The 21,953-nt window shown below is 46.2% G+C and overlaps 2 protein-coding genes across 6 annotated transcripts in view; both read right to left on the bottom strand.

The window, feature by feature from the left end:
• Positions 1–3,798, bottom strand: part of LOC147016397 (cyclin-L1-like) — a 48,152-nt gene extending 44,354 nt beyond the window's left edge. The window contains exons 1-2 of one of the 2 annotated variants that reach the window (XM_085845015.1): positions 3,538–3,798; positions 3,353–3,427 (exon numbers count right to left, since the gene is read on the bottom strand). In XM_085845015.1, the coding sequence (XP_085701141.1) occupies positions 3,353–3,427; positions 3,538–3,750 (288 nt within the window). In that variant the 5' untranslated portion in view covers positions 3,751–3,798. The remainder of the gene's footprint in view (positions 1–3,352; positions 3,428–3,537) is intronic. The other variant, XM_085845016.1, reaches the window with a different exon arrangement.
• Positions 3,799–12,887: 9,089 nt separating this feature from the next.
• The window catches only part of LOC147016396 (uncharacterized), a 37,790-nt gene continuing 28,724 nt past the window's right edge, over positions 12,888–21,953 (bottom strand). For 2 of the 4 annotated variants that reach the window (XM_085844997.1, XM_085845001.1), the window contains exons 7-14: positions 19,473–19,723; positions 19,208–19,320; positions 19,025–19,087; positions 16,297–16,352; positions 15,523–16,012; positions 14,953–15,120; positions 14,523–14,634; positions 12,888–14,409 (exon numbers count right to left, since the gene is read on the bottom strand). In XM_085844997.1, the coding sequence (XP_085701123.1) occupies positions 14,267–14,409; positions 14,523–14,634; positions 14,953–15,120; positions 15,523–16,012; positions 16,297–16,352; positions 19,025–19,087; positions 19,208–19,320; positions 19,473–19,723 (1,396 nt within the window). In that variant the 3' untranslated portion in view covers positions 12,888–14,266. The remainder of the gene's footprint in view (positions 14,410–14,522; positions 14,635–14,952; positions 15,121–15,522; positions 16,013–16,296; positions 16,353–19,024; positions 19,088–19,207; positions 19,321–19,472; positions 19,724–21,953) is intronic. The other 2 variants (XM_085845000.1, XM_085844999.1) reach the window with 2 other exon arrangements.

Genomic DNA, 21,953 nt, shown 5'->3' with positions numbered 1-21,953 from the left:
CTTTTGAATTAAAAATAAAAATCCCAGTTTCTGGTTACACGTTCTAACATTAACAGTTTGGTGAGAAAAATTACTTTATCAGTTGTGTTTAGCCGTCTAATGCTTGTTCTTGAATCACCTGCAGGGTTTAGGGTGTGCACCCGTCATTCGTCAAAGATCATTTTTGTTCATCAATGGAATTCAAGAATCTAAGGCTGGCAGGATGGCTTCGAGATACGCACACAGACCTCCAAGCTGTCTCGCCTGAGTTTGAATCCCGACCAGACTATAAAATGTCATCCTGGTGTTTCAATGTGTTGTGTGCCCATCCCCCCCCCCTCAGATAGACATTAAACTGGATGTCCAGTCTGACATTAAAGACCCCACTGTGTCCTTCACGAAAGGTCGGCGAGCTATCGCCGGCACCTTGAATAAATTACCAATTCCTGCTCTGACTACTGAATCGATTGTCAGGACTGGCCAGCCAGTTCATGAAACATGGCACAAATCTCACCCTGCTCCACACCCCCCCCCACCCCCAAACACCGGCCAACCCCATGAGAACGTGGGAATAATTGCGGCTGTTAAAGAAAAGAAGAATGGAATTCAACTCACATGGTTGGACAGATTGGCTAAAAAGTCTGAGGAGCAGCAGCTTAAGAATCTTTCAGCAAGCTAACTTGCAAATGGCCAAAAGAGAAAGATACACAGAGATATTTGGGGAAAATTGACCAATCAGAAGGGGTTGATAATATGCTTTTGGAACACTGAACGGAGCAGGATATCATACAAACAATTGCAGAAGATCAAATAAACTTTTGTGGTCGTTAGTAAAACATTTGAAGGTTAGAAATGCCGCCCAGAAAAGAGAAACTAATCAGAAATTAGCCGCAGTGAACCTCTGATACCCTTAGAGTCCCTGATCGCACCCCCGCCCCCCACAACATGGCTGATGGAATGTTTGTAGAAGAAAAAAAAAACAAAGAACACTTCAGAAAGAGCGAGAAAACTCTCGAAGTGTGCACGTAGCCTGCAGCACTTGAAAACATTTCCTGCACTGCTTCTTCCAGATAATAGAGTTTAACGAAATGTGCCAAAAATGAACTTTAAACAACATTATCAATGTGGATTGCTGAAAAGAGATAACTGATGATCTGGATACCGATGGTCAATTATGGTGAATTTATGTTGCAGCGTGACCAAGTGGCAGGTGGTCAGCTCACTGGAGTAAATCCTGGTGACAAAATTACCATTCAACATTGGGAAGAAGAACTCGTGCATTGCGCCTTGTTTGAAGTCATCTCCACAGCTTGATCGAGTACTGCGCTCCCATTTGGGCTGAAACCCCTGCGTCACACCTTGCCCTTGTTGAAGTCACGGAAACAAAGGCCCTAAAAATCATTGGGATCCCCCATGATGAAGATGTGCCTTCGCCTGTTACTTTCGCATCGCAGACACATTGGTTCCCTCTGGAGAATACAATCTCCTTTTTGGTCTTGCACCCTCTGCCCTCTCTTGGCTATGTCCTTCCCAGGTTTCTGCAAGGTAGACACAGTCCACCAGTAACCCTCTTGTTAAACTCCCAAAATCCAGGCTCAATGCTCATCTCCACTCATTTATTCCTTTTTTCCTCACTCCTACGGAACAGACTTCCCTCGTCTGTTCAATCCTATTCTTCCCTCCAGGTCACTTCCCTCTACGTGTTTAAATTTGTATTCTTCCCTCTTCCTCAATCCTATTCACCACTACCTCAGGTCCTCCCCCACCCATACTCATCTCTTCCACCCCAAATGACCCCATTCCCAAGCACTCCCTTGGTCCAGGTTGTAGAGATTCCACCCCAACTCCTCCCTCATCTCTTTTTGTTTGTTCCTTTTCTATTTCATCCCCACTTTCATCTTCTTCCTGTGTTTCACACAGCTTGTTCACACCAATGTATCCTTCCCCCCTCCCCTTGATGTAACTCCTCCAATCACCCACTGCCCTCCCCTAAACCAACCTCCTCAATCACCTCCAACCACCCACCCACTCGCTACCTCCCGAAAGAATTTCCAACCACCCATTCACCACCCCCTTCAATCACCTCCACCCCACCTGATGCCCCCATTTCTAAATAACCTCCAACCATCACAACCCCTCAATTAACTACACTCCACCCCACCCACTGCTCAACCGCTTAACCCCCAGCCACATACCCCAATAACCTCTACACAACCGCTCTGCCCAACCGCAACCTACATCATTAACCACCAACCGCCCCTCCTTCTTCTTGCGTATGGCAGCTATCATTTTGTTGGGCCGCAGCTATGACGCTGATGCCGTGCTCCTATACCATTCCACGAGTCCTCATTTCACCGACCTCGGAAGGCTGACAGGCTGAGTCAACCCCACCTCGTGTTAATTCAGCGGACAACGGGGCTCGAAATCAGGATCCCAACCACCAAGCCAAAACCAGGTTTAACCACCCCTCAATAACCTCCAGCTGACCACCCCAAACACATTAACTCTCCCACCCATGTACAGTTCACCTCGATAAACCAGCCCACCCTATTTAACGCAATTCAGCCGCTTTTATATTATTCATAAAATTTAAAAACCGGTCACGTGTCACTAAGGCGGAGAAACCCCCCCCCCCCCAAAAAAAATGTGTAAACGAGTTCAAACTCCCAACACAGCGAGCATGGTGCGTGTTCAACATAAACGAAGCATCAGGACACGCACTTCTTGGAAATCGACGTCATATTCTGAACGTTCGATTCGTCGTGGGAGTGACGTCACCCAATGACGTCATCGAGTGACTAATACGACGTAAACGTGGAAAGGAAAAAAAATAAAATAAAAATAATAATCCCTTTTTAACATCGTCAAATTTCTCTTGACGTTCGGCGATTCAGGTCAAAAGGCGAAGAAACGAAATTAAAAAAAACGAATAAAAAACAATAATAATAATAATAATAATAAAACATTTTACTTCACTCGCAGCTCCTTTAAAAAAAAAAATAAAAAAAACTACAATCATTCGACATCAAATCGGTCGCCATTTTGAGTTTCCTTCTGAGGGAGAAGTTTTAACCGTTCGGGCGAAACAAGTCACCAAAAGGATAACGACTCCACAACGTACTGATGATTAACGGACGTGTCACGTTTTTAGGTGATAAATACGAGGTTCGCTTCGAGATACTCGTTACCTCAGCGAGGTTATACCACACAAGGTGCGAACAATGGCGCTTCAGCCATTTTACCGCCGCCATTTTACTACCATGGTCTGAGGCGGCATCGAGCTCCCACGGGACTTCCATACCGCACACACGCACACACACACATACACACACGCACACGCACACGCACACACACACGGAGAGCACAAACTCACCTCCATGTTGTGCTTCACGAAGGACTTGGAATAGAAAAAGCGATGAAAGAGAACTTGCCCGCTCGCCATGGCGACCTACAACACGGCGAAAAGAAAAGGAGGAAACATTACGACGTGAAGGGGATAAAGAAAAAGGGGCCACGGGGGGGGGGAGAAATCATCGCCGGGGAATCGTCCTTTCCTACCTGAGGAAGCTTCAACAAAATGCCGGCAGACTGAATAAGCTCACAGCCGATCGCTCGCAGGTCCGTCTCCGTTTCCAGGTCGAGACCGTCGAGCAGAGACGGCGTCGTCGAGAGCTTCTCGTCGGGTATGATGCAGTTCTCCAGCGATATCGTAACGGAGGAATACACACGGTCTCCCACAAGGAATCCACTCCCTTCGCCCTGAACCGCCATTTTCCCGCTTCGTGTCCGCGCTGAGGGGGAGAGAAAGTAGTGCACAGCCTCCGCCTGCCGCCAAATCCGCCTGTGAGAAAAGTACCGCCTGCAAACTCCGCCCAACCGCATCACCGCCGCTGGGTGCGAGCTGTATCCTGGTGCACTTCTTGCAAAAGAACGAAATAGTTTACTTCCTTTTCTTTAAATGTTTTTTTTGTTGTTGTTGATTGTGGAACCACTTTTTCCGTTCCTTTCTTTATCAAAAAAAAACAAAACAACTATTTACTTTTATCAATTACTAACAGAGTTTTTCCTCGCCCGACGGGCGATGTCGTTCCGAGCATGCAACACGTTCTTCTGACGCATACCTTTATTTGGGCGGTGTATAGGCAAGTGACGGCTCTGTATAAGGAAAAAAAATTAAAAACCCGGGTTACGTGCATGAAGCAAAAACATACGTACTGCTTACAATTCAAAACACCTCACTGCACTGGAAAACGTGCGGTACTGAAAAAAAAACGTGCGGTACTGTAAAAAAAACGTGTGGTACTGTAAAAAAAACGTGCGGTACTGTAAAAAACGTGTGGTACTGTAAAAAAAACGTGCGGTACTGTAAAAAAAAACATGCGGTACTGTAAAAAAACGTGTGGTACTGTAAAAAAAAACAGTACAGAATACTGTACTGTAAATGGTGGTCACTTGTCATACCCGTAGCCCGACAACCGATCAATCACACGCAAACACCGATCCGTGAATTCGAGTTGTTCGAGTATAAGGATGAATGGTTAAATTGTTTTTGTACCATCGACATCGTGCTTCAATTACCGAACTTTATATTTCATGGGTATAAATTTAATGACATTTTCCCGGAACGTCCTGGTTAACATCAAGTTATTCCTCCACTGGATGCACCGTGATTGTGTCGCGAATCCGGCACGACGAACCACAATCGCTGCATTCCAGCTCTTTCTTTTACGAGCCTCGACGATGTATAAAATAAATAAATAAATAAAACCCGAACGACCCCTTGGACTTGGTCATTCCATTTCCAATGATTATGTGGGTGGTGGGGCCAAATGACACTCTGTGGGGTTGATCGACTCAACAGGATAAGTCCTGGTCGTGTGACCACTTGAATCCCTCGGCTCGTGTCACCCTCCAAACCCCCCTGTTCGTGTCCCCCATCTGAACCCCCTGTTCGTGTCCCCATCTGAACCCCCTGTTCGTGTCCCCATCTGAACCCCTCGTTCGTGTCCCCCATCTGAACCCCCTGTTCGTGTCCCACATCTGAACCCCCCCCCCCCCCGTTCGTGTCCCCATCTAAACCCCCCGCTAGTGTCCCCATCTGAAACCCCTTCATAAGTGTGCCAATCTGAACCCCTCGTTCATGTGCATATCTGAAACCCCTCGTTAGTGTCCCCATCTGAATTCACCTTGGTGTCCCCTATCTGAACCCCCTGTTCGTGTCCCCCATCTGAACTGCCTGTTCGTGTCCCCATGTGAACCCCTCATTAGTGTGCCAATCTGAAACCCCCCGTTAGTGTGCCCATCTGAACCCCCCCGTTAGTGTGCCCATCTGAAACCCCCCGTTAGTGTGCCCATCTGAACCCCCCCCCCCCCGTTAGTGTGCCCATCTGAACCCCCCCCGTTCGTGTGCCAATCTGAACCCCTCGTTGGTGTACCCATCTGAAACCCCCGTTAGTGTGCCAATCTGCAACCCCTCGTTAGTGTGCCCATCTGAAACCCCCCGTTAGTGTGCCAATCTGAAACCCCCTGTTAGTGTGCCCATCTGAAACCCCGCGTTAGTGTGCCCATCTGAAACCCCCCGTTAGTGTGCCCATATGAAACCCCCCGTTAGTGTGCCCATATGAAACCCCCCATTAGTGTGCCAATCTGAAACCCCCGTTAGTGTGCCCATCTGAAACCCTCGTTAGTGTGCCAATCTGAAACCCCTCGTTAGTGTGCTAATCTGAAACCCCTCGTTAGTGTGCCCATCTGAAACCCCTCGTTAGTGTGCCCATCTGAAACCCCCCATTAGTGTGCCAATCTGAAACCCCCCGTTAGTGTGCCCATCTGAAACCCCCCGTTAGTGTGCCAATCTGAAACCCTCGTTAGTGTGCCAATCTGAAACCCTCGTTAGTGTGCCCATCTGAAACCCTCGTTAGTGTGCCAATCTGAAACCCCCCGTTAGTGTGCCAATCTGAAACCCCTCGTTAGTGTGCCAATCTGAAACCCCTCGTTAGTGTGCCAATCTGAAACCCCTCGTTAGTGTGCCAATCTGAAACCCCTCGTTAATGTGCCCATCTGAAACCCCCGTTAGTGTGCCCATCTGAAACCCCCGTTAGTGTGCCCATCTGAAACCCCTCGTTAGTGTGCCAATCTGAAACCCCTCGTTAGTGTGCCCATCTGAATTCACCTTGATGTCCCAATCTGAAACCCCCGTTCGTGTCCCCATCTGAAAGCCATCGTTAGTGTCCCCATCTGAAACCCCCGTTGGTGTGCCAATCTGAACCCCTTGTTAATGTCCACATCTGAAACCCCTCATTAGTGTGCCCATCTGAACCCACCTTGGTGTCCCCATCCAAAACCCCTCGTTAGTGTCCCCATCAGAAACCCCTCATTCGTGTGCCCATCTGAAACCCCCGTTAGTGTGCCAATCTGAAACCCCCTGTTAGTGTGCCAATCTGAAACCCCCCGTCAGTGTGCCCATCTGAAACCCCCCTTTAGTGTGCCAATCTAAAACCCCTCGTTAGTGTGCCAATCTGAAACCCCCAGTTAGTGTGCCAATCTGAAACCCCTCGTTAGTGTGCCAATCTGAAACCCCTCGTTAGTGTGCCCATCTGAATTCACCTTGATGTCCCAATCTGAAACCCCCGTTCGTGTCCCCATCTGAAAGCCATCGTTAGTGTCCCCATCTGAAACCCCCGTTGGTGTGCCAATCTGAACCCCTTGTTAATGTCCACATCTGAAACCCCTCATTAGTGTGCCCATCTGAACCCACCTTGGTGTCCCCATCCAAAACCCCTCGTTAGTGTCCCCATCAGAAACCCCTCATTCGTGTGCCCATCTGAAACCCCCATTGGTGTCCCCATCTGAAACCCCTCGTTGGCGTGCCCATCTGAAACCCCTCGTTCGTGTGACCATCTGAAACCCCCGTTGGTGTCCCCATCTGAAACCCCCGTTGGTGTCCCCATCTGAAACCCTCGTTAATGTGCCCATCTGAACTCCCGTTGGTGTCCCCATCTGAAACCCCTCGTTAGTGTCCCCATCCAAATCCCCCATCGTGTCCCCATCTGAACCTGTCTCGTGCAGTGAGTAACCAAGGTTCAAATCCTACATCCGCATGTTCGTCCTTCGTTTGTTAATGTCCGTGTGGTTCAGGTTAAAGTGCTTTGATGTTCCTCAAGGTACTCGCCCTGCAGGTGATTGATGTACAAACTCCTCCCTGACTCCTTCCATCAATGTAAAAATGTAATTAAAATTAATTTGTGCAGAAATGAAACGGGTAAGTGTATCCTCATGGACCCGTTATCCAAAAAATAACTTGAAAGTCGTTTTTTTTTTAATAAAGAAACGGGACATCTTGTAATCGGCTGTCTGCATCTGTCGTCACACTGTCTCCTCCTGAGGAGTTGGGCGGAAATTCACCAAACTTGGTAGTTAATAGTTCTGATCACCATCTGGTAAGAACAGTCATTTCTGTCCACACTCCCTGGGCTACTCCAACCTCTGGCTTCTTCGGTAACTTCCTCATGCCTGGCCCTCAACCTCTCCTTGTACTATATGGGACGTTGTCCCTGCACGTCCCCCCCTAATCATTCTCTCCTGGTCTTCATGCGTATAACAACCACCACCCCCGTTGGGCAGAGTGCTGGGCAGAGAGCAGGAATGTTCAACAAATCATTCTGAGCAAAAGCTGTGTTATTAGGCTGATATGTCTGAATAACATGACAGCGATATTCCTCCATGAAAGAGGAACGGATTGGGGGAAAGAATTGTTCTGGGAAATACTGATCAAAGCCACGAACGGAGGAGTGCCGTTCCGTTTCACCAACTTGTCACTTAATGATTTGTCTGTCTGTCTGTTTGTGTGTCTGTGTGTGCAGGATATCTCAAAAAAGTTGTGAACGGATCCGGCCTAAACTTGGTGGACAGGTTGGGTGTGTGACGAGGAAGAATCGATTCAATTTTGGTGAAGATCCGAATCCGGATGTGATAACTCCCTCCACCACCAAAGGTGAAGGTGGTTGTTTCCACCCCTTTCTGTCTATTTGTTTGCGTGCAGAATGTCTCAAAAAAGTTGTGGACGAATTCGGATGAAACTTAGTGGACACGGGTGTGTGACGAGGAAGAATTGATTCGATTTTGGTGAAGATCCGGATCCGGATCTGGATACGAGAATTATTTATTTTTAAATGCTTCTTCACCATTGATAGGTCCAAAAATTTATCGGGCCCGATATGTTGTTGTGGATCAAGCGTTGTGTGGCGGAGGTACGTGCTCTACCGAGTGCCCTTCTAGTTTAGAACTTTGTACTGGAAATAAGTTGCTGACTTGAAAGTCGTGAGTCAATTCAAACACGTCATGTGCAACTTTGGGGAGTTTTAAACTCATCGAGTGTTTCATCTAAAATCATTGTAATGGAATGTTATTAAAATAGCATTTGTGTTTGAAAGGTAGCCCATAGGGATGAATAAATTAGTTATTAAATATCCTTCTGTGTCGTGGTTTCACCTATTAAACAACAGACGGGACATATTATTATCCGTAAACCTTTTCCACCGTGTTATCCCTCCGGGTAACTGGGGCACTCACTTCAGTGCATGGGGGCAGTACACAGTAGTGGTGACATGCTCTCCTGCCACTGCCTTACAATCCTTGATCCTCCACTACTGTCGCTTGCTCACGACCAACAAATCCAGTTCCGTTCTATGCCGTCTACTGTAAGGAATTTTGTGGCTTTCCCACTTTTGAAAGAATGAACGCTTATGGCCATCCCATTCCTCGCCACCAGCTCCTGACCCTCTCTATTCTTCGTTCTCCAACCAAATTTACCACCACATTCCTCTTCACCTAGTTCCGCTACTCCCACATGCATGTTAAAGTCCCACGCACTGCACAGGATCACATCCAGCTCTACCATTCCTTGTAATCCCCTACAGAGCGTCCCTGAATTCCTGCTTCTCCACCTCAGTCCTTCCCGTTTGTGGCCCATATCCCAATACAACACATATAACTATCCGCCACTCCCATCTTTCCACTCTGAACACCTGTTTGCCGATCTCTTCCGATACTATTATTCCCACCTCATTACTCCTATCCCTTCCCGCATGCAACAGCTTATACCCTCCTCACCCTGTATCCTTTCCATTTGGTTTTTCTGCACACACAACACTTCCAACTTTCTTCTCTGCATCATCTCCACCACCTCAAATCCTCTCCCCTCCATTGATCCCACATTCAAACTACCTGTCTGGACCTTGCTTCCGAACTGCTGCCCACCTGGCAGAGCTCGTACCATCTTAATTCGTTTGGGACGTTCAGCTCATCAATCAGCAGCGCTGCCCGGGCTGACCTGCTCCATGGTGTCTTTAAATTTAAAATGGTAACCCAACCTGCCTGCAGTGGGTGAAAAGGAAACTTGGGACCCAGCCTCCTGCCAAGAGATGCCAATGACGTGAAGATGGAAATTGATGCGCCAGCCCAGAGTGGAAACCCGCATTCCATGATAGGAAGGCGGTCAAAACGTTTCACAATTTGCACATTTAGTGTGTTCCTTTTGTGTGGTTTGTGTGTTTAATTTGATGATACAAGTCATACCTGTTCCCTCTGGGTGCAAGAGGATTTATTTTCAGAATTGGCATCATTTCCCACCCACAATACCCCCTCCCTCCGACGACCATCAGGACAAGTTGGGTGTGCGACAAGGAAGAAATGATTCAATTTGGTTGAAGATCCAAACACGGATACGAGGATTATTAAATTTTTACAAGTGATTCTTCACCATGGAGAGATGGGGCCAAAAACGATTTCTCAGACGATATTTCAAAAATTTGGGGATGAGTTTTGTCATAACTTTGTGGATGAGTTGGTTAGGTGACAAGAACAAGACAATTAGATTTTGGTTAAGGTCCGGATGGAGATCCGACCCAGCAGTGGGATACAAAACAAACTGTTTACCCTGGTGGAGGTACATCTGTGAACATCGATCCATGTATTTCCTGTACGTATAACCATTTGTAGATGTTAAACCGTGGATTAACAAGCATATTTGGCCAAATGGCCTACTCCTGCATTGAAGTTATTGGTTGTATTTCCTTGTATTAGACCACAGCGACATAATGAATTGTAGAGTTTATGGCGGAGAACCGATCAAAGATGACCCCAGGTCTTGACGACCCTCGTACGTGACCAGTTGAGAAACAAACTCTGCTGTGGATACTGGAAAGTATGATAACGTCTGATCACCGAATCTATCCTTGTTGCAGAAGTTGTAAAACAGTTTGGCATTTTCGTTGGAATCAAAACCTTAGTGTGCAAGATCGCCACCAGAGAATGGATTAAGGAGTTTCTGGAGTTCTGAAATGCTGATCCAGAGGAGTTTTTGCTTTGTCTGGTTGCTGGCCCCACACGGATGAACCCAAGACAGGTTGTGACAGTTGGTGATGCGTAGAAGCTCAATAAATTGCACCTCTTCCAGTGCTTGCCCAGATAAGTAAGTATGTGCGGTTCAGAAACCGATCCATGTGCAGGGACAGAATTTTACTGCGTTGAAAGACATGTTCCAGGTCGTTTATTTGTGCCAGTACAGCGATGAGGTTATTGACCGAGAGCAAGAATAAGGTTGATCCTAAAACAATGCCTTGTTAAGAGTGCCATCCTCCCGAGGAAGATCACGAGTCAGAACACGGCGAAGAGCATACCGTTGAATCTGCTTCTTGAGACGATCAGATAACCGTAAAAAGCAGGGCCCCTGAATCACATTAATAAGTTGAGCAAACCGCTGGGAAAGTAAAGCTGAGTGTCAAACAGGATCGAAAGCTTCAGATATGTCCCGAATAAGAGCCCTGATCTCTCATTTGAGATTTCATTCAACCCAATCATTGCTCGATTCGAAGCAGCAATGTGTCTACATAGTAGGAACCTGAACGAGTGAACGTATGATCGGAGATGACATTTGGAAACGGCATGATACCTGAGATCCACGGCAATTCAGGATGCCATCACTCTGCGCTTGATGGGAAGTTAGCCGACTGCTCTGGAGTTGAATGGATCAGATTTGGAACCTTTCTTGTGAATAGGAGAGATGACAAATTTCCATAAGGAAGGCAAGAGACCATTTGGGAAAGACCTGGAGAAAAGTGTGGAGAGCACAGTTCTGGATGATGATAGTGCTGATACTGTCCAGGTACGGTTCTTGAGGATATACTGTCGGGTGCATTTGTAGTGGAGGTGCCAAAATTGCGAGGTGAGTCCACGTGCTGCAGAGAGCAATCTTTTTGGGGGAAAGGGTGGTTACAGAGAGAGAGAGATTAGACCTTAGTCAAATGCTCGGCCTAGCCAGCTACTTCATGAAATACTTGAGCCAAGCTTCCCCTGGCCAATCCCACAAAAATGTGGGAATAATTGTGGCCATTAAATACTACTACTACTACTAATAATAATAACAAGGTAAAGCAAACAGCAACTTTAGTTAGTTTGAAGGAAGGAAAACTTTCCCATAACAGACCAATGGGTCTATTATTCGTACCACACCTTCTCGGGCCTGTCTGGTGCTCCACCACTCAACTGTTCATACATTTTATTCTTTAAATCTTCAATGAGTTGTGCTCTTCAGTTTAAAGAAAAACACAATTCATCCCCCCACCATGAATGTGCCATATTAATATGAGGAATCTCACCGCAGGGGGTGCGTGCTAATTCTCTAATAAACTACAAGCATTGCGATTGGTTGGTCTCTTTGTCGTCGGGGTTTCTCAGCTCAGATTGGTGCTTTAGCATTCAGGGTGTCGCCCCTCCAATGGACGTTAAGCTGGATGTCCTGTCTGCCAGCATTAATTACACATTAAGAATCCCACGGTATCTTTTGTGAAGAGTCTGCGAGTTATTGCCAGCGTCCTGACAGGTCATTGGCCAAAAGCTTTCTCCAGCCAACCCCACAAAGAGATGGGAATCATTGAGACGATAAAAAGTCGTGGGAGTAGAGAAACATTGAGATTGGCTACCCTCACAGGACAAAATGGCCTGTTCTTTTTCTTTTCAAATTAACTGAACATCAGGATAATTTTATGAATGAACAATTTCACAGAATCCATATTTGGGAAAGGGATGCTTCTTTCTCTTCATTCATTTGTAGCACATTCAAAGAGTAGGATCACTGATCACTTCCTTTGGGGGGGAGGGGGTGGGGGTGGTGGTGCAGTTGTGCCAATGATGCAGTGCACCTGTAGCAGAAATTTGTAACTTGTTCAGGATGCTGGACAATCTAACATCCTCCAGAGAACGCTGGCAGACAGGACTCCCAGTTCAATGTCCATCCGAGGGACGGGCACACACAATGATGAATCACCCTGCCTGTGAAACACTGGGATGACAGTTTATAGCTGTGTCGGGTATGAACCCAGGCTAGATGGATCAGTGCCTACTTCTCCGCCATCTGTGTTTGCTTTACCTACAACATTCAAACCCCCTGAGGTCCAAAAATTAACCCCTTAATTACTTTGGTCACCAAAGGTGGATGGAGGTTATGTTTTCATCCATCTGTGAGCAGGATATATCAAAAAGTTATGGGAAGATTCGGACAAAATTCTGTGGATAGGGTGGGTGTGTGACAACGACAGATTGATTCGATTTTGGTTAAGATCGGGATGCGAGAATTTTTTAAATTTCAGTCATTCTTCACCATTGAGCGATGGGGCCAAAAATGATACATAGCATGATATTTCTAAAAGTTGTGGACAGATGACAAAACCTGATGGATGAGTTGGGTAGATGATAAGAACAATCCGATTTGATTTTGGTTCAGGTCCGGATCCAGATCCGGCCTATCAGTGGGATACCAAATGTAAACTGTTCAGCCTAGCAGAGGTATGCGCTCTACTGAGTGCCGTTGTAGTTTCCGCTGCAACATTTAAATTATTCTAACAACAACTAGGTTGTTACAAAACAGATTTATTAACATTAAAAGTTGTAAAAAAAAAAAAAAGTGAAGCTTTAAGCAAGTCAAGTGAGTGACAACAGGAACAATAATCCTTTAACTGTATGTCCTATGAACGACTGCACAATCAATCCTCCACCATATGGATTCACACACTCACCCCCCTCTGCAATGCTACAACCCCCCCCCCACCTCACCCCACCCCTCCCCACAGTAATGTCCAGCTTTGATAAAACAAATAATGTTAAAATATCTTCCTTGTAACCCTTCCTTGCTTTGTCCATTGTGGAACCAATATTAAACAATTCATTTTAACCGTATATTCTATTAAATTCAATGTAGAACAATAACAGCAATTTTACACCAACAGTACAACAGATATCTTAGAAGATAACAAAAAAAGAATATCCTGTAGTTCCAAAATATGTACATTTGCCAAAAGTGCGACGATCTCACAGCAGCCCAAGCCTGGTCGAACAGGCCCAGTGATGGTACCGCAAGGGAACCATTGCTTTGACTTTGCAATGGAGAAGTGTTTCTCCTTCAGTAAGGCATCGATCGGTCGATACCTTGCAAATATATCATGGCTAGTGCAATATCGAATCCCGTCCGTCTCCCCCCTTCTCCTCCCACCTAATGACAGTCCATCCTTGGCAGGCTACACACGATGTCGGCCGATGGCACGCTACACATGATGTCAGACGATACAATATTAGTTTACGCAAGGCTAACCGGCTGTTTCCATGAAAGAGCCGTAGGTTAAACCAAGGTAGATAATGAGGTGATAACAAGACATCACGAAATGTTTTAAAAGGGTCACTGAACTATGATTATCAAACCTTTTAACAGGACATGGTCGATGTCTTGTTCGTCTCGATGCATGTTCAGCAATGCATAAATTAACAAATGGCATCTTTACCCCTCAAAGCGCAGCACATGTGAAAAATGTTACGACGTGACCTTTCAGGTTGAAACGTCACAGAACGCTACGATGGACTCGCTGAACAAGTTTTAGTACGAGAAGCGAGCACAGCATCGTACTGAGGACTATCACCTACCGGGTAGCATCAAAAGCCCATTTCATTAAATAAACACGATTAAATAACAAGAGTGCACAGGTTTATCATTTGTTGGAGACGTACTTCTCCATTCTTCGAGCGTTCATTGTGACCATGGATGCACGGCGGAGTATCGGTTCACAACACGGGTGGCACTGCCTACCGATCGTTCATTTAGTTACAATCGGAGCACTTCAACCATGCGACTCGGTGCCAAAAGGCATGTACGAAGTAGAAAACATTGTACAAAATAATTAACATTATAACTTAGACCAAAAATATTAGTGCTTGAGGTACTGATAAGCAACATACACAGAGTTCAGAGCTCTGAGCAGGAAGCCGATGGTCCATTCAAGAGGTCCAATCGCCGAACCTTCTCTGATCGTATGGTGTTGCCACAATCGGGCGATCCAGCCATTGCGTCACCGGTCTCAGCAAACCTTGAACGCCTTTTCCCACATCCTTGGAGGGAAAAACGTGGCTTTTATAACAGTTTTAAAATGAATTTTTCTCATGAAGTCGTTTCACCAAAAAGCAAAAAAACCTCCATCTCGAGCTTGACATAAAAAGTGTACCCCTGTATTCCATCATGGCCTTCTCACCCCGAGATAGTCCAGCAGACAATGCCAGCTTGAGAGAAAAATTGTTCAGTCTTGTCTTTTCAATTTCCAACTTGCCGGCAGTTGCCTGTTGAGGGACACACAAGCCATCGGTGAAAGGATACGTTCCTTGAGAGAGGCAGTGGTTTAATTCAAATCGAGGAGGAACTGCTTTTGGACAAAGGAGAGAGCGCTTGCCTTTCAAGAAACCTAACTTGTAATCAGAGGTCGCTTGTAAACCATTTCCAAAGTTTGTTCAAGCCTTGAGAAGGATCTCTAAGTTCTAACATGGAAGCATTTCCCATGGTTTCTGACTCTTCTGGTTAAGGTTCAACAGTTTGACCTTTTAAATAAATAAACACGAGGCCAATAATGCCATGTCCTTCAAACTAAGCCATTCACGTACCAAGTGCATAGCTGCAAGAAATGTCGAGGCCGCATATTGAGGAGTTTCACCGAGCACGAGGGAATGGAAAGACTTGGTGACACATGTGACCCCCACCTCCCTTTCTGGACCACCAGACAGAGTTTCCCACAGTTGTTCAATAATGCTGGCCAAACAAGGACTTTCCCTCTGGAGTTCACAAAGGTAAGGATCGGGGACAGAATTGCAATCATTAAATGAGAACAGGTAGAGGTACAGAGATAATGAGAAGGATAAACATCGATTCCACGAACCGCCATAACTGCTGGCTAAAATATAATCTTCCTCTGCATTGCTACTCCAGCATTCCCCCCTTCCACCCACCCCCACACAACCTGCTTCAAGCTCCATGCACCTCTCCTCCCACAAATATTACCTTTCCCATCACCAGCATCAACACTCCAATATGCTTTTGATTTCCCAACCTCTGCTTCTACCATCTCTCGTCACTATGTTTCCCACCCTCCAAACCCAACCTTGCTCCCCCAAGCTCCATTTCCAGGAAAGAAAACTTGACCGCCACACAAGCTCCATGCCCTTGAAACAACTCACTGATTTTTCAAGGTGAGCAGCCACTCTGTTCTGCCAGTGCCGAAGGCGATCGACCCATTCGTCATCATAAATATTGACTCGAAGTGCAGATCCGCAACTTTCACCATTACCCTCTACCTCCACCTCCAGCTCCTGCTCCTGTGTACGAGTTACAAAAGATGTTAGTATCTTCATCATCGGCAGTGCTTGTTTAACTCGTGAGCATGGCTCCCAGCAAACCCTCAGCCTGATTTTAACCTGAATGGAAAAGGAGACCAGGGGGTCACTCCAAACTCCAGAGTCGACTGGATCATGCTCGGTGAGGTCAGAGGTCAGGCTGACTGAACCATTAACCAGAGGCAATCCTTGGTCTTGAACATTAGGCAGCATTGGTGAGGCCAGGTGAAAGGGTCGTGGTCTGCATCCACCTTGGATGAAGAGAGTTGGGCTAAGGATGAGGGTACCATCCTTCTGAGGGGTTGAGCAATTTACCCAGAAGTCCTGGTGATCACTTGATTGGGGGGAAAAAAATATAAAAGTGATTAATAAAAAATACTTGAAAAACAATAAACAAATTCATGAATGAATGACTAATTGACTATGCGTGTGAAACCACCCCTTATCCACCTCCTGCCAACCCCACCCCCAAAACCCAGGTTACTCTAGTCATGGTATCAATGGATGGGGAGAACAAAAAAAAGTGCCAAAAACGACCTTGTTCTGCACCGATGACCTCATTGTTTCTTGTTATGCAAATAAACACAGCTTGTGATCCAGTTCGTACAGAAAGGTTACCTGATAAAGAATTGATTTTCAGAATCAAAAGAAGCAAGGTCCATCATCGTACCAACCTGCGGGAGATCTACGGTTAGTCACAGTTTGTCTAATTCATGGATGCTGGCCCAGAGTTTTGTCTGAAACACAGTTCTTCGTTCGAGTAATATTTATCACCCAATCGTATCTTATTGTATAATTTATATATTCACATTCCTCGTGTTTCCGAAAAATAACCACCACCTAAATAAAGCCTTTAGCTCCATCTCCACACTGGACAAACAAATACCTGCTGCACATCATGGGTCCCTTTTCTTTGGGGTAACGGTATACCTGCTTGATGTTTAAAACACCTAGCAGCGAGCCCGGCACCTCGTCCGTTAAGTTAACGTTGCCTCGAGGGCTGCATCCGATTTGAAGCCAATCACCTGTTCAGGACTCGTCCGCTGTTGACGTGCTGGCACTTGTGAAATGAAACGCAAAGGTGCAGGTGCTCTTTCATACAATAGCTGATGTTTGTAAGAGTGTCATTTATGGCACCCTTGCCCCACCTTTCAGGAAAAGGGGTACGTGCCCTCATATCAACAATTGTACTTGAGATTTGAAAGAACATGCAAATTGATTTTCCCAGGTAATATACCTGGAGATGTGCAGTTGATGGCCATGTATTTGATGATGCATCCGACTGGGTGATGCGGATGTCGCGCACCCACCTCTGAGCCGTCTCGTCTGGGTTCGATTCCTGACCCTACCACAACTAAACTATCCGATTGGTGTTTTGCAGGCAGAACGTTGCATCGCAAAGTTCGCCGCCCCTCGGATGGATGTTAAGCTGGATGCTCCGTCTGCTTGCATTAAAGATTGTAAAGTGTCTTATGAGTGGATGAGTTATTGCCGGCACCCCGAACAAATTACAAATTCCTGCTCTAAACTGTGGGTAGCAAGTGGTCCGCGGTTTATTTTTTTTGGTCCTGCTTATTTATGTTTTTTTTAATCCTGTCTGAGCCTCTGCATTTTTAAAAGTTATACAGTCAAGGCTCGTGAAAGAGCGAGAACCCAGAACGGATGAGGACGCCACAGAACAAAAGGAGCAACAGAAAAGGAAGGGGCATCAACAGTAATGCATGGAGGCAAACAAAAAGGGATGTGGATTCGAATGAGCAGTAAGAGAGGACAAACGAAGTGTAGAGGACGGATACAGGAAGAAACACTTCAGAAAGAAAAACTTGACATTTGCAAAGAGGTGAGGCTGGATAGGGGAAGGAGCTGGGGTTAACAAGAGTAGAAAAGATCATGGTTTTGGATTGGGGTTGATCTGAGATGGTGGTGAACAGCTGTCTTGAAGACTTGGAGGGACAAATGGGATTGAAGAGGATGTGGAAGTCAGTTCCACTGGTGGTAAAAGAGAGGAATAAATGGGTCAAGGTGAGCAGTGATCCTGGATTTAGGTAGTTTCAACAGAAGGATGTTGATGGTGGACCATGTGTGCCCAGAAAAAAAGAAAAAATACCAGGAAGGGACAAAGTACGGAGAAGGCAGAGGGGACAAGACCAGAAAGGAGGCGGTGGAAGACAGAAAGACCACAGACCTGTCTGTGATGGCAAAGTGATAGGCCCATAGACCCACCTTCATTGAGGGAGATTCCAATGATCTTTAAGGCCTTGTATTCCACAGCATCAAGCTGAGCAAAGATGTGGGGCAGGGGAGCCAGTCCAGAGGGGAGAGCAGCGCTCCATCAAGCTGCGGATGAAGGCCTTGTAGGTGGATAGGAGTTCAGGTGTGCCAAAGAAGGACTTTGGATGAGAGAGGATGTCCACTCAGTGACTAGATTTGGAGGCCAACTTTGAAATGTGGTGTGCCCAAGAAATATCATGGCTGATAGTGACACCCAAGGGTTTGAGTGAATGAACTTCTTCAAAAAGGATTGTTAAGAAAGCAGATAGGAGGGTTTGCCAGACGGTCCTTTCAGAGAGACACAGTGAGAGTCTGAGATTTGTCAGGATTGAAAGACATGCGCCAAGTGTTTGACCATCTTGTGATTCTATCAAGGTCTGAAGAGAAGGAAGAGGCTGCAGCCTGTCTGTCTGAAGGATGGGGGATGACACAGTAGAGGGTGGAGTCGTCAGTGAATAGATAAAGGGGATTTTCCAGAGAATCAGAGAGATCATTGATGAAGATTAGGAGTCGGATCATTAGAGAGCTATTTTCTGTATATTGCTCGTGTGTGGGCTATCAATTGTGAAAATAATACACCACTTAGGATTATGAGCCCATTGAATGATGTCCGCCCGTCTTTGTAGCCAAGAATGCAAGAATGGTACAACACATGCAAACTCAATCAGTTGATTGAACCTGAGACCTCAGCTGAAGTAGCCATTGTTGATAACATGGGAATTGAGATAAGTTGACAAAGAAAATAAAAAAGTAGTTTTCATAAAACGCACGTTCGATTGGAGCAAGAAGATAACAGCGCTCGCTCGCCACAGCCTCCAGCAATTAATCGCACCACACGGTTACATGACAGGGCCCGGTGTTTTTGACGCACGACCCCAGGTGTTTGACAACTGTGCGAATGGCCCCGACTGTGCACGACATTTTACAATGCAGACCGTAACCAGGAGAAGTGCCAGGTACTATGAAACATCACACAGGTGTGTTCTCACGATCAAGTCACTGCCTTCTTCAAAAGCAAACATCGCACTCTGAACCGGACACCACAGGTAAATCTGTGTCGACTCCGATTGCTCACCTGTTCATCAAAGCTTGGCATATCAACGAAAGGACAGGGCGTCAGATGATCAAAAGACTCAAACTATGGAGGGATCAAAAGCAGACAAACAAAGGAGATGAGGAAATTGTAAATTGAAAACTCCGCTGTAAGAAATGCCAATTTCAAATGCTGATGCCGAGGTGTTTTCTCATTGTGCTGCACCTCTATGTGGTATGAATAGGAAGTTTCCATAGGAAGCACTGAAGTGGTATCATGAGGCTCTGCGTCTTCAGCATCTTCTTCCTCCGTGCATAAGCCCAAATCTTCAATCTCATCTGCAAGATCACCGATTAAGTCAATATAATTAACGTGATAACGATTACAACCGTAATAAATTAAATCAACATTTCAACTTGAAGTGGCGTGTCTTGAACATCGCAGCTACGTGACCCCTCAACCAGTCAAACCCACAGCTCCCAGTACCCACCCGAGCAATTCATGTCCGTCGTATCAGTCGTCGTGGACGACTTCATACTCAGGGGCGTGGATGTGGAGGATGATGGAAACGACACACAAGGGCTTGTGGATGATGACGGCGAAGGCGTCGGAGACGAGCAGAGGCTTGTGGGAACTGTTGGTATCCAAAAAGGTGGGTCGGTGGGAATCGCACCGAGGAACAGGCAGCCCGAGGCAACTGTGCAGCTACTGTTTACCCAAAATGCTTTGAGTCCAGCAAATCTGAAAGTGAAACAAGAAGTCGATTCTCCAAGGAAGATCAATCATGCATAACATGGATGTTCCAATAAACGACCAATTTACTTGAAAATTATTTAACATCATCTATCTATAATTTCAGCAATCTGTGTGTGTCTGTGACCACTGTTTCTCGACAACCACTGGTCCGATCTAATTGAAACTTGCCAGGTATATTGCTGGGGATCTGAGTATGTGCTTTTTCAAGGTTTGATATTAATCGGACAAGCGACTCCCAAGTTATGGCCATTTATTTACCAAACCAATGACAGGACACGTTGCTGCGTAGGCGTGGCCGATGGGGAAAGGGCACTATTTAGTGACCAATGACAGGACACGTTGCTTGGCATTTTGCACCCACAGTATCTATCTTCTATCTATAATTCCAGCAATCTCTGTTTTTTTGCCTTTTCAAGGTTTGAAATTAATCGGACAAGTGGTTCCCAAGTTGTGGCCAAGTTAGAGCGCATTCCCCATTGCGGGTTACAACGTACAGACTTTCGGATTGTGATGACTGACTGTATCCCAATAATTTATCGATTTCTTATGCGCATTTATAGATAAACACAATGCCCCAATCCAGTCGTCGTTTACGAGAGCAAAGGAACGGCCTGTGTGGTTGTTTGAAAGTTTTTGTTTTTTTTTGCACGTATGGGCACGCACTAGTCCACTTTCAATAACAAAAGCGTACTTTATTATAGCGTAGAGACAGAGACAGAGACAGAGACAGAGAGAGAGAGAGAGAGAGAGAGAGAGAGAGAGAGAGAGAGAGAGAGAGAGAGAGAGAGAGAGAGAGAAAGGGTGCTGCACTGAATTAGGAAGGGGTAGAGCAGGGATAGGACAAAACCCAGCAGCCACTGTGGTTGCACAAGTTAGTGCACTCTCAGCGCCGGTCCCAAGCCTGGATAAATGGGGAGGGTTGCATCAGGAAGGGTATCCGGCGTAAAACCTGTGCCAAATCAATATGCGAATCATAAAACGGACTTCCATACCGGATCGGTCGCGGCCGGGTTACCAACGACCGCCACCGGTACTGTTGGTCAGCAGAGTACCGATGGAAATTGTGTTACTGCTGTGCGAAGGAGGAGAAGGAGACGGGGAAGGCATGTCCAGAGGCAGTGGGAGAGGAGCAAGGGTAGAAGTGTGGAGGTGAGAGTTGGAACTTTGAATGTTGGTACTATGACTGGCAAAGGGCAAGAGTTGGCTGATATGATGGAGAGAAGAAAGGTAGACATACTGTGTGTACAAGAGACCAAGTGGATGGGGTGTAAGGCTAGGAGCATCGGAGGTGGTTTAAAACTGTTCTACCATGTTGTGGATGGGAGGAGAAATGGTGTCGGGGTAATCCTGAAGGAGGATTATGTCAAGAGGGTATTGGAGGTGAGGAGAGTGTCGGACCGAGTGATGAGTGTGAAGTTGGAAATTGAAGGGGTGATGATGAATGTCATCAGTGCATATGCTCCGCAAGTGGGGTGTGAGATGGAGGAGAAAGAAGATTTCTGGAGTGAGTTAGATGAAGTGGTGGAGAGTGTATCCAAGGAAGAAAGAGTGGTGATTGGAGCAGATTTCAATGGGCATGTTGGGGAAGGGAATAGAGATGATGAGGTGATGGGTAGGTACAGTGTCAACGAGAGGAATGTGGAACGGCAGATGGTGGTAGATTTTGCAAAAAGAATGGAAATGGTGGTGGTAAATACGTATTTCAAGAAGAAGGAGGAACACAGGGTGACGTACAAGAGTGGAGGAAAGTGCACACAGGTGGACTACGTCTTAAGCTGGAGATGCAACCTGAAAGAGATTGGAGACTGTAAGGTGGTGGCAGGGGAGAGTGTAGCTCGACAGCATCGGATGGTGGTTTGTCGGATGATTTTGGAGGTGAGGTTGAGGAAGAGAGTGAGGGCTGAACCAAGGACCAGATGGTGGAAGCTGAAGGAGGAAGATTGTTGCGTGAAATTCAGGGAGGTGGTGAGACAGGTGTTGGATGGTGGTAAAGAGGTGTGGGACGATTGGGCAACTACTGCAGAAGTGGTGAGGGAGATAGCTAGGAAGGTACTTGGTGTGACATCTTGACAGAGGAAGGAAGATAAGGAGACTTGGTGGTGGAATGAGGAAGTACAGGAAAGTATAAGAAAGAAGAGGTTGGCGAAAAATAATTGGGATAGCCAGAGAGATGAAGAAAGTGGACAGGAGTACAAGGAGTGGTGTCACAAGGCGA

The sequence above is a fragment of the Eptatretus burgeri genome, chromosome 11 (genome assembly GCF_056783735.1).
Source record: "Eptatretus burgeri isolate ZD-2024b chromosome 11, Ebu_testis_v1, whole genome shotgun sequence".
NCBI lineage: Eukaryota > Metazoa > Chordata > Myxini > Myxiniformes > Myxinidae > Eptatretus > Eptatretus burgeri.
Note: the sequence above shows the minus strand (reverse complement) of the source record. Positions and strands in the feature narration are given on the sequence as shown.